The sequence below is a fragment of the Habropoda laboriosa genome, unplaced genomic scaffold (assembly GCF_001263275.1).
Source record: "Habropoda laboriosa isolate 0110345459 unplaced genomic scaffold, ASM126327v1 scaffold33, whole genome shotgun sequence".
In the NCBI taxonomy this organism is placed as follows: Eukaryota; Metazoa; Arthropoda; class Insecta; order Hymenoptera; family Apidae; genus Habropoda; species Habropoda laboriosa.
In genome coordinates, this window is record NW_017100187.1 from 3,310,133 (window position 1) to 3,321,445 (window position 11,313).

The 11,313-nt window shown below is 42.0% G+C and overlaps 3 protein-coding genes across 3 annotated transcripts in view; 2 read left to right on the forward strand and 1 right to left on the reverse strand.

Annotated features, from left to right (window-relative positions):
- The first annotated feature begins 236 nt into the window (after positions 1–236).
- Positions 237–3,420, forward strand: LOC108579566 (meteorin-like protein). The gene is made up of 4 exons (XM_017943138.1): positions 237–705; positions 1,586–1,684; positions 1,787–2,255; positions 2,355–3,420. The coding sequence occupies exons 1-4, from the start codon at positions 572–574 to the stop codon at positions 2,568–2,570; spliced, it is 918 nt and encodes a 305-aa protein (XP_017798627.1). The 5' UTR covers positions 237–571; the 3' UTR covers positions 2,571–3,420.
- Positions 3,421–3,537: 117 nt separating this feature from the next.
- On the reverse strand, positions 3,538–7,883 carry LOC108579512 (testis-expressed sequence 2 protein). The gene is made up of 6 exons (XM_017943056.1): positions 7,625–7,883; positions 5,535–7,525; positions 4,339–5,441; positions 4,196–4,268; positions 3,701–4,087; positions 3,538–3,549 (listed from the first exon to the last, which is right to left on the reverse strand). Exons 1-6 carry the CDS (start codon positions 7,695–7,697, stop codon positions 3,538–3,540), a joined length of 3,639 nt encoding a protein of 1,212 aa, XP_017798545.1. The 5' UTR covers positions 7,698–7,883.
- A 385-nt stretch (positions 7,884–8,268) lies between these two features.
- LOC108579699 (serine/threonine-protein kinase/endoribonuclease IRE1) overlaps positions 8,269–11,313 on the forward strand; it is a 5,305-nt gene continuing 2,260 nt past the window's right edge. Inside the window, exons 1-9 of the mRNA XM_017943287.1 lie at positions 8,269–8,903; positions 8,981–9,123; positions 9,204–9,333; positions 9,411–9,453; positions 9,536–9,915; positions 10,055–10,274; positions 10,361–10,605; positions 10,698–11,026; positions 11,146–11,309. Coding sequence (XP_017798776.1) covers positions 8,849–8,903; positions 8,981–9,123; positions 9,204–9,333; positions 9,411–9,453; positions 9,536–9,915; positions 10,055–10,274; positions 10,361–10,605; positions 10,698–11,026; positions 11,146–11,309 — 1,709 coding nt within the window. The 5' untranslated portion in view covers positions 8,269–8,848. The remainder of the gene's footprint in view (positions 8,904–8,980; positions 9,124–9,203; positions 9,334–9,410; positions 9,454–9,535; positions 9,916–10,054; positions 10,275–10,360; positions 10,606–10,697; positions 11,027–11,145; positions 11,310–11,313) is intronic.

Below are 11,313 nucleotides of genomic sequence, written 5' to 3' on the forward strand. Positions count from 1 at the left end.
AGGGGCGCGGGGACATTCTTGATTCGTAGAATTTTTCAACGAACATTTATTCCGACTACCCGTTTATATTAAGGCTGGACTATCGCTACATCGTTATGTCGATTTCAACAACGATGTTACATTTCAAAGAAAATATCACGGTTCGCCCAACGCCGATGGAATCTCGTTAAAAGAGCGAAACGAGAAAAATTTTAAGGAAGAAAAGCTGAAAGATTAAATGCAGCGTACATCGGGCGCGCAACTTTACCGTCGCTTTAAATACATAATACTTTTATACGCGCTTTCGTTCTTCTCTTCTCTTCAGCAACGCTCTGGTTTCTCATTTCATTCAAGTGTGTTGTGTAGTAGAACGTACGAAGAAGACGAAGCCTATAATACGTTCCCTTTGTCCGTGAGAATATTATACGGTGGTTGGACGACTATGCCTACTAACCACAACTGTTGTAGCGACGAATAATATCGAATTTGAAATCTAACAAGTATCGAAGACCGCAGCAGAATTCGGTAAAGCAGAAATGCAAATTGGAATGTGCATCGAAATTTAATCGAAGCGGTCCGAAATCAACGAAAAATGAGAACGCTTATGTTCATCGTTCGCTCGATGCTTTTACTATTTTTGCTGTTACTCATTAGCATCGTGTCATCGGCCTCTACCTACGAACATGCCGCCCTCCAAGCCGCCGACCAATGTGACTGGATGGGAAGGTTAGTATTCTAAGCTTCAATTAATTCTCGCGTTACACGTTACCGTACTCTATATTCTGTTTGTAATCGTATCTGCTCTCGATTTTTCATGCGACGCATATACACGTTTACAATTACTATTTAATTTATTTCCCAAAAGCGATCCAATATTTCGCAAAAGTACAACCTTATGTTTCTAAATCTCTTCTTTTCCGTTTGATCTCTCTATCCTATCTACGCATACGTATACATGACTTGTATGTGTATGTCGCGCGCGCGCGCGCGCACACACACACACACACAAAAGTTGAATTCCTCTTGATAACGGGGAACGAAAACGTGTACTTTTATTAAGCGCGAAACCAGTCGCGCGACTCACGGAGAAACCGGTTTTCTTCGTCCGCGAACAAACACAAGTAAACCTGAGAAAGATCGCATGGACTAGCACTCGATTTATTACGACTACGACTACGACTACGACTACGACTACGACTAAGACTTCGAGTATATACTACAATGACGGTGACGACAAGTATACATATATATGCATATTCTTATGCATATGCAAGTTAGAAAGGGAGAGAAGACGGAGAGAAAGAACGATTACGTGGCCAGCTACAACAGTTGGCAACAATTATTACCATAACGAAAAACGAGAAAATCGTTTCAATTGTTACTATGTACTTTGCATTTCTACTTGAAAGACAGTACTGCTCTTAAGAAAGAAAAGAAAAAAAAAAGTTAAAACGATGCGGTGGTATGCATAGATCGGGACGTAACAGATCCCCAGCGTGGTCGTATCGTAAATCAAGGAGTTGTAAGTAACGTGAATGTATATACTTTGTCAGTGCGTAAATAACGACTCACTCTCCTCCCCTCTCTCTTTGTTATTACGTTGCAGTGGTGGCGGTGGTCGGGGTGTACGACCGGTGTACCTACGATGCTCCAGAGGAACTGTATTTTGGCGCTATCCACGCGGAGCTTTGCGGGTAGTTCTTTCACCCCCCCTTTTGACGGGATTCGTATCGAAGGTTCGTTACGAATTCATCGGAAATAAGAAGGACAACATCGATAGGAAAAAGAAGAACCATAGCGATTTGAAAAGCAGCAGCGATGGTACTTTTCGATTATCCGGCTTTCGTACTTGCACCAAGGTTTCGGGACCGGTGAGAGTATATTTGGAGACACGTGGAAAACTTCGGCCAGTTTATTCACCTAGAGATGGAAAACACAAAGCTACGCATAGATGTTTTTACGCAAAGAAACAGCCGGCGGCACTTTACATAGAAGCGGAAGAGCCCGTTTCGGGTGAACGTCACGATGCCAAGTTACAGTACGATCTAGAGTTACGATACATCGACGACCGACAAGGAGGAAGATCGCGACGATTCAACGACGAGGAAGAAGAAGAGTGCAGGCCGTGTTCCATGGATGAATTAGCCAAGGCTTACTGTCAAAGCGACTTGGTAGCCAGGGGTACCGTGAGCGCCGTACAGAAACAACCGAATTTGGAAGCTGCGGAACTGGTCCTTGGAGTAACGAAGATTTTACGTCGAATCGAAGAGAACGAGGTAATTCTCCTTTCACTACCCCCTCCCGTGTTCTTCATTAGACTCGAGTCAAACGTATAAATTTTTCATTCATTAAACTTGGTTTCTTTTGACGAACAGAGCAACTACGACGCGGATGTTACCGATTCCCACGATCGTAGAAACGTTCGCATAAGGGTACCGACTGCCTGTGACGCGCGTCACGGTCAGGGAGAGTTTGTGATAATGGCTAAGCGAAGACTCGGCGATCTTGTTCTGGTCTGTGCACCGAGGCTGGAAACTTGGGCAAAGGTAGTTCGCGAATTGGAAACTGCACCGTGTGTTCTCCGAAGTTAGCGCGCATTCGAGTAACAACAACCAGATGATATCTGTAAATAATTCGTATTTTCCTACTCTGCATGGGACGAATATCGATCTCCGAACTGTGATATTGTTTTGTATAAATTTTATCGCGATAAATACACAATTTTTCAGCAATATCGTTGGTTTAATATCAATCTATCCTTGTTGCGAACCTTAGTTTTAACCGAATACATAGTTCTAGTCATGCGTCGTTTTGCAACAGAAACTTTGTCGAGTTTAGACGATAATCACTGTACTTCAAGATACATACGCTCGTTTTATAATATTTGTAGTCTTACACAAAATGAGAAATGTCGTCCAAAGTATATTTCATCGGTATACACTTACATTACACATTCCAACGTTTATTCAACGGTCACATCGCGATATATGTATGTACACGCAAAGGTGTTGTGTGTAATCATCACATATATGCCACTACTACATTCGAAACAGACGAATACACGCGTTCGAAAATCGTTTCGTACTACGATACTGTATGTTGTCAAGTGTGTGTGTGTGTGTGGGGGGGATACATACACACACAACAAAGCGTATAAATAATAATAAACGGACGATTTTATCCTTAGATTTATACCGGGTTATCTTTGAAACGACGTCGCTGAAAACTAACTATTATCGCAAATAATTTGATCGACACGTCACGACTCGCGAATTTTCTTCTGTATACATCGAAGGAACCTTCTGTATGATACAAGCGTTTGTACTCGCGGTATGGTATATTATTTTGCATGGTCCCAAGAAAATGATCAAGAATCAATATACGCAACTGTACGAAAGATCACGAATCGACATTTTCGTTTAACGAAAGAATAACAGGTACAAAAAAAAAAAAAAAAAAAAAACTCGTGGGACTTTAACACACAATTCACGACAATTCTTGAATTGTGGTTGCACGTACGTGTTTCTGAGATTATACTTCGTTTTATCGTGGAATTAATTAGTACAGAAACTACGATATGCACGTATGTATATGTATAGTCCAATGAAGAATATATCGCGGTGATTCCAACATCGTCCAAGACCATGCATGCTTGAAATACAACACACGCGAAATTTTGCAACGATAACATACTTGTCGTTCGCTGACTGAATCTACTTACGCAAGTTGATAGTTTACGCGTATCGGCTGAGTATATGTATGCGATGTAATCTTTATTCTGTTCAGCGACTACCGTATAAAAAAGACACAACGGTACAACGAGATCGTCCATATTCGGCAAAACGACCAATTTTTCAAATTCCCTGAGCAACTTAGTTTCTATCCATTTAGTTACATAAACGATATTAACCGTTCTCTCACCAACCGCAGGTTTTACGGTGAGACTTACTTTTGGTACGGGTTTGAAGCCGTACCACAAACGATCGGACGGCGCCGGTGGAATGTTCACCGACAGACAACCTTCGATACTTGAGACGGTGACCATTAATCGAATCTCCGTATTCGACACACCTTCCATAGCCTTTCGAACATAGTACAGTTCGGTTGCCTGATCATCGAAAAATAGAAGAAAGTAAACAGATTTATCAGCTTCGTTCCATCTTAACACCACAGTTATTTCGCATTCCAAGGAAACATAACGAAATGTACTACTTACGTGTTGAAAATATTTATTCGCGGCTATTCTATCCACCATACTGAGAAACTTTTTCCCAGAGGATTGTGCAGACCTGAAAAGGTGAAGATGAAGCGTAAGGTGAAGAAGAACACGTGATAAAAGAACGGCATTTCGTTTCTTACGTTGCTTCTTTAGCAGTGTTGCACGATTGCGTTCCAGGAGCATCGTAATCGTCCTCTGTTGACGTTTCTGGTGTGTCCTCCAGGTCGCTGTCAAAAATCGGCGATCTGGTCACCAATTCTCCGTGTTTCCCCGACGGTATTACTACGTTCGCACTACCAGGAACCGATCCGGTTCTTGTCAATTTCATTAAATTCAGTTTCGTTTCAACGGTCATGGTCAAGGATCCTTTGTACGTTACATCTAAATCAAGCCAGAGACCTCTCTCGTTGCTCACCGGTTTCGTCACACTGCGGATTACAGGAGCCCCTTGACCTATTGCTACCTCTGAAACTAAAAGGCACTCCATAAAATACGGTAGTTTTATGTTCGACAGCTTGCGTTGTATCTTATCCTGAATAAGACTTATAGTTTCCGGACACTTGCGTACGTCGAACAATATACGAGCTATCAAACAGTTGATCCAAAGTGTATTTTCAGCAGACGCGGAAAATCCGCTTTCCGACGAAGCCGAACACTCCCCAGTATTCAAGTATTTTGCCATATAAGCATTGTAATTTAGCTCAGGTACGTTTTCGTGCGAGTTGTTGGCTGAAAAGGAACTTCTCGATTCTCCGGTGCTTTTCTGTACCGTCGTTGACGACTGAGTTGTGTTCGATGTATCGGTCGATGGATCGATCGTGAACAATAACGAGTCCTGTTTTTTAACGCATCGAGACGCCGCGGCTGAGACCAAACGCCTATACCAATCTTCTTTTTCGCGATCAGTCCTAGCAAAAACAAATATTTTCAACTCCTTTCTCCGTTCATCCTTCTTCGCTAGATACTTTTTGGTGTTTTTCAACTTTTTAAACTCAGCTACGTCGCCTTTCATTTTCCTCCCTTTCTTCCCCTTCTCTGCTAATCGCGACTTCTCTTCCCCCTCTTTCCTTTCCTTCCTTTTCCCTTTCTTCTCTACCTCGCTGCTACCATAACCATCTCTCCTATCGTCACTGTTAATCACCTTTACCACTGCTGCTTCATCTTCATCTTCCTCCTCCTCCTCTTCTTCTTCTTCTTCTTCTTCTTCTTCTTCCTCTTCCTCTTCCTCTTCACCCTCTTCTTCTTCCCCCTCCTCTTCTCCCTCTACCTCTTCTTCTTCTTCCACCTCCTCTTCCTCCACGTTCCCATCTTCTTCTTCATTTTGCATTTCATCCTCTTCCTCCTCCTCTTCCTTCTCCCGTTTCTCTATTCCCCTCCGCTGCTGTTCTTCTTCCTCCTCTCCCTCTTCCTCCCAAATTTCCTTCTTTTTATTCCACTTTTTCAACATCGACATCCGTTTACCAATTTTCGTCTCGTTCGCTGCTTCTCTTCTTCGATGTTTTTTTCTGCTTTCATCGGTAGAAGTGTAAACTTTTCTTGCGTTTCTTCTTAGTCTACCTTCTCCTCCCTCTTCTTCTTCTGCCTCTTCTTCTTCTTCTTCTTCTTCTTCTTCTTCTTCTTCTTCTTCTTCTTCTTCTTCTTCTTCTTCTTCTTCTTTCCGTTGTTCTTTGTAACTGTTACCATTCTTTCGTTTGCCCTTCTCCTCTACATATTCCTCCATTTCTTCACTTTCCAGGAAAGCTTCTTCGTCGTACTTCGCATGTTCGTTTTGAACGTTGTCACTTTCTAAATCGTAATAATTATAATTTTCGTAGTCACTGTCATCCCCGCCGGAATCTTCGTCTTCTTCTCGCTCGTAGTATTCTCGTCTTACCCTCTGCTGTTCTTCACCCTTTGCATCGCTAAGCCAAATTTCATCCTTGTTTCGCGTTTCTTCTTCTTCCCACTTTTCTCTGCTCTTTCGACCGGATTTATATTTTAAAGCTCCTCCCTTCAAAGCAACCGTCTTACGGTGATAATTGTCCATCGAACATTCGCCGTTAGTTGAACTCTTCAAAGTTACGTTGGAAATTAAAGCTCCCTTTTCAACGGTTACGCAAATTGGATACTTCTTACTCCATCTTCTTCTTCTAGCAAGTCCACGGGGAGCAAGTTCTACCTTTGCTCCAGTTAAATTATAAACTCTCCTCCTAACGAATTTCAATTTATGCTTTGGCTCGTCCCAGACAGCTTTCTTCGGTACCTTCATCCTTGTTTCCATGATACGCAAAATGTTTCCCTCTAATTTGAAGAAAACAGATTTTGTGCGTGCCACGTGATAATTATTTGGCTCGTAACTATAGGGCAGCTCGTTCAACCAACCTTGAAATCTTTCTACTACAGCATGTTCCTCTACCGCGGGAATTTCTAAAACCGGTACCGTTGGACTAGAAACGTACCTTTCGTCTGGCAAAGTGGTCAATATCTTTTTAAGCTTCGTCACTATGTCGTAAATAGCGACAGTTATAAAGATACCCATGGTAAACCCCAGTAAATATTCCGGTAGTGGAATAACATAATAAATGCAGGAAATGGCGATCAGAGCAGTGAAAAATTTATACATCCCTTGACAAATTAACCGTTGGATCGAACGTGAAAACATAGTTTTGAAATTGATTTGTTTTGGAAACGCATCCGATGGACGCGTATACATTTGTCGCCGAAGGGTGGTAAAGTTATTCTCGTCCGGTGGCTTTGCATTTGACGAGTAACCAGGAACATCTTCGCTAATATCTTGCGAAAATTCGGAAGCTTCTATACCGCTTTCCACACACTCGTCCTGTAAACTCTTGTCTTTCAGACCAGTCTTTACTCCGGAGAAACCTACGTATCTGGCTGGATTGCCTCTTCGACGAATGATCATCGTGGCTGGTTCGCTCGATTGTTTCTCGTCTATGTTTTCATCGTAAAGAGTTACACTTCCTAGATCTTCCAAATCGCTGATGCTCGAGCTCTCTGCTCTGGAGTGACACCGCTTTCTCTTGTCGCTCTTTATTTCTGATAATTTTTCCTCAAACGTCTTTGTTATTTTTCCCTTAATATCTGACAATACTTTCCACGCGTGTAGAGAGGGTGGTGTACCTTCTGGTAGAACGTTCTCCGTACCGACAGATCGAGACTCGGAATTATTTTCGGAAACATCAGACGGGATACAAGTTACTTTGGACGAGAGTCTCTCAAACTCGGGTGTTGATCTCTTCTCTTCATCCGTGCTAGGATATATTTCTTCCAATTCGTCGTCACTAGCATGGTAATGGATTACAGGAACCGAGGTTGTTATAGGTTTACCTTGCCGGAAAAGAAACTAAGTGTTGATCGAATGTCTTTCGTCATATCGCCGTACGCAATAGTACTTTCAGCTACACGTATACATTCATCGAATCTTACCTGAACTGTCTAAACTCGTCTCACCTTTTATCATGGCCAATGTCACTTTTCTCGGGCTATGTTTGCTACTCATGATCGACGCAATTCTGACTTCGTTCGGTTATCCGTCAATTTCTGAATATCGTTTATAGTCCATCACGACGAACCTCGAGCATCCCATTGTTTGCACCGATTATTATCTCGCAATTTCGTAACAATATTATCGCACGAATCATTCTGTTTATCGACAACGACCGTCGGAGAAGCATCCGGGCCTCTGCTCACGTCATTTTCCCCTTCTCATGCGGGTTCACCAGTATCCAGAACGATATCGTAAAAGTTCATTTCACGTTGCGTGTACTGCCTTAAAGGTTCTCACTAAAGTCTTTTTCTTTCGCTCTATTCTCCTCCGCTTTATTCGGTATTGTTCGTGGCGTTGCGATTCCTTTTTCGTTGTTACTTTTCATTCGTTTCATCCCATCGATGTCACATGTTTATTCTAAATACGATATAATCGCGACGTACGATTTATAATAATCCATCGATACAAGTTGTTCGATTTCACTTGTCACGGGTAAATTCAAGTATGCTATTAAAGATTAACACAAGGGAGCTTTAATTAGAGAGTGTAACGTGATTAGGGAACTAAATACATACTTACGAATTATGTTTCGCGTGTCACCACCACGGCGCGCGACATACGTCAGCCACGTGTCCATGACGTTATTTATGCCTTTTGGATGCACGCGCGACAACATCGTTGAAGTAATATCTGTTGTTGTTGCTGTTGCTGCTGCCAGTGAGAAATATTCGAATGTTCTACGTTATTTATACTTTCTTAAAGTTTTTATTTTTTCACGATGAATAATCAAATTGTTCGATCATCCCGCAAACGTTTCGCAGCGAAGTAAAATAAACGTGTACATATGACGAAAAGTACGCGTTACTTTTGTTCGAAGTACATATATGCCATGTGACGACGGTTTATTTTGCGACAATTATCAGTTTGCGCCGCAACATGCAATACACGAATGACAAAGTTAATCGTAAAAACAGACTTACCTTTTTTTATCAAGAAAATATTATCAAGATTACAGCAACATTCAGAATGTACAGTGTCATATAGTTACATATGAAGAAAGAGGGAAGGAAAGTATTATTTAAGGATGTGTTCTACGTATGGACTGAACGCGCCGAAGTGTGTATAAAAGAGACTCGCGAAGATTACAAAGATGCGTGGACGAGATGACGAACCAAATAGTCGTCCGATGTAGAGAAATTCTACCAAATAGAAATTGGAGTATCCTTTCGTTTTATATATGCGATTACTATTCTCCGAAGCAGACATGATTTTCACTTTGTTCATCATAGTATAAGAAATGCAAACTATTTTGCAAATCATGAGGTTCAAACTGTTGTCTGTTTTGGCTTTTTTGCTCGTTGGGTTGTCCAATGTGCATATTTACGGTCAAACTGAAAGACTACAGCAATCTGACCATTTCGAATCATCAGAGACACAAGTATACTATTTTCTTTATTTTATTTCATTCTTCTAACATGGAAGATCTGTGCGTAAAGTTGCAATAAACGTGTTGCGTAGTACAAAGAAAAGAGGGATACGGAATTGGTATCAGAACAAGACGATCCGCTCTTGCTGTTCTCCACGTTAGACGGTTCCCTGGTTGGTATAGAACAACGCTCTGGAAATGTGCTTTGGCGGCAAAGCGATGGTATTATCGAAAGGGTACAATTGACGGAATAAAATTTTCACCACACGTGTACATCTTGTTTTCAACATTTGTTACAGAACCGATCGTCAAAGTACCAGTTGATCTTGCAAGAGCTTCCACGTAAGTGCACTCCAACGTTCTCCGTTATGTTTACTCGCTTCGGTGATTTACCGCTCAAATTTCATACCTGTACTTCTTTCAGACCGATGTTTTTACCGGATCCAAAGGACGGTTCGTTGTACGTATTCGGGGCGGAAACTGAGGCTCTGAAGAAGCTACCGTTCACCATTCCACAACTCGTGGCGAATAGTCCTTGTCGTAGCAGCGACGGAATATTGTATACCGGTAGAAAGATCGATACTTGGTTCGGTGTTGATCCTAGGACTGGTCAAAAGGAGCAACTTTTGGGATTCGACAAAGTTAAAAATACTTGCCCCGTGGAGATGCAAAATGCCGTTTTCATCGGGCGTACGGAATATAACATAATTATGGTGGATAGCAAGCAGAAGAACCGAAAATGGAACGTTACGTTTTACGATTATTCTGCTGCGAAAATGGAGCCCGAAGGAATAGAAAATTATGGTTATTAAGCAACATTGGTTACGGAAGAATAATCGTTTCTTCGTTGCAACGATATATATGTATAAATAAATATATATATATATATCGTTGGCTACGTGGAGGAAAGCTCGTAACGGTCGTTCTCTCTGTTGTTACCTAGACCTAGTTCATTTTACGACGAGTTCAACCGGACGCATCGTCACTGTAGACAGAAGATTGGGAATCGTTTTGTGGGAGCTTGACGTACAGAGTCCAGTAATAGCGGTATACATCATAAGGGAAGACGGATTATTGACAGTTCCTTTTACCAGCGTTGCGGACGAAACTTTGGACTTACTTTTGAAACGTTTCGCGAACAAGCCGAGCGACATTCAGTTATTGTAAGCGATCCGAAGGACGAGTGGATTCGTTAAATCGATCCAAATCCGATATACAAGTTCGATCCAAGGTATCGTTATTTTCGCAGTCCAACGTTATACATCGGTCAACACAGACACGGACTCTATGCCCTACCATCTCTCGTCGACTCAACCACGGCTACGATATCGAGTAATATCGGTCAATTGCTGCTCGAAGGTCCGTCGTTATCGGTACCACAATTAGGTAAAAACGGCAACGGGAATGTTCCCCTGTCCGACGACGAACGTGCATACGTGGACAGCAACATTGATTCCATCGTTCAGACTGGATATCAAACAGTCGTAACGCTAGGTAACGATATAGATAACAAGAGATAAAAAGACAGACGGTTATTTCAGTCAACGTGCGAGAAGCTTAATAATCAAGATTTCACCGATACACAGGTCATTACGAAGTACCGGCAGAATATAAATTACAAGACCAACAACCACTTCAAATTACCGGTCGGTCTGATCCTGTGATCGAAACGTTACCTCTACGATACTTGAATTCATCGTTCAGTTTACAAAACGACGACGACGAACCTAACAGAGATGCGAGCGATAAACCGTGGCGCGAGTTCGTACGGAACGTTTACACAATGAGCAAAAATTGGCTGAATCAACAAGAAAACAAAGGACTAAAATTAATATTAATCGCATTACTAGGATGCGTACTAACGATGTTTTGGTACTTGAACGTACAGTTCAAGGAATTTCAACAACTGTCGCAGGTATATACGTACACAGGCCCTCATACTCACGCTTTCTCTTATAGACAAACTTAATCCTCCCACTCGTTATTAAACGGTGGTGACGAAAGATTTTTACGACGATTGATTACACGACACAGGGTTCGCGAGAAAGCAGTCGTACCAACGACGATTACTACGGAACTCGATCGAGCGCACTTGCAGTTCCGCAGGACATGGGAGAAGGGGTGGTGAAAGTTGGAAAGATAACATTCGATACTGGGCAAGTTTTGGGCAAAGGATGCGAGGGAACGTTTGTATACAGGTAA

Bases quoted from the DNA above. Each gene is read 5' to 3' on its own strand.
- LOC108579566 (XM_017943138.1), top strand. From the start codon at position 572: ATGAGAACGCTTATGTTCATCGTTCGCTCGATGCTTTTACTATTTTTG. The intron at 1,685-1,786 runs ACCCCCCCTTTT...TAGCGATTTGAA, and splicing joins GCTTTGCGGGTAGTTCTTTC to AAGCAGCAGCGATGGTACTT. The intron at 2,256-2,354 runs GTAATTCTCCTT...TTTGACGAACAG, and splicing joins GTCGAATCGAAGAGAACGAG to AGCAACTACGACGCGGATGT.
- LOC108579512 (XM_017943056.1), bottom strand. From the start codon at position 7,697: ATGAGTAGCAAACATAGCCCGAGAAAAGTGACATTGGCCATGATAAAA. The intron at 5,442-5,534 runs GAGGATGAAATG...GAGGAGGGGGAA, and splicing joins AGAAGGAAGAGGAGGAGGAA to GAAGAAGAGGGTGAAGAGGA. The intron at 4,088-4,195 runs GTAAGTAGTACA...TTCGATGATCAG, and splicing joins CGAATAAATATTTTCAACAC to GCAACCGAACTGTACTATGT.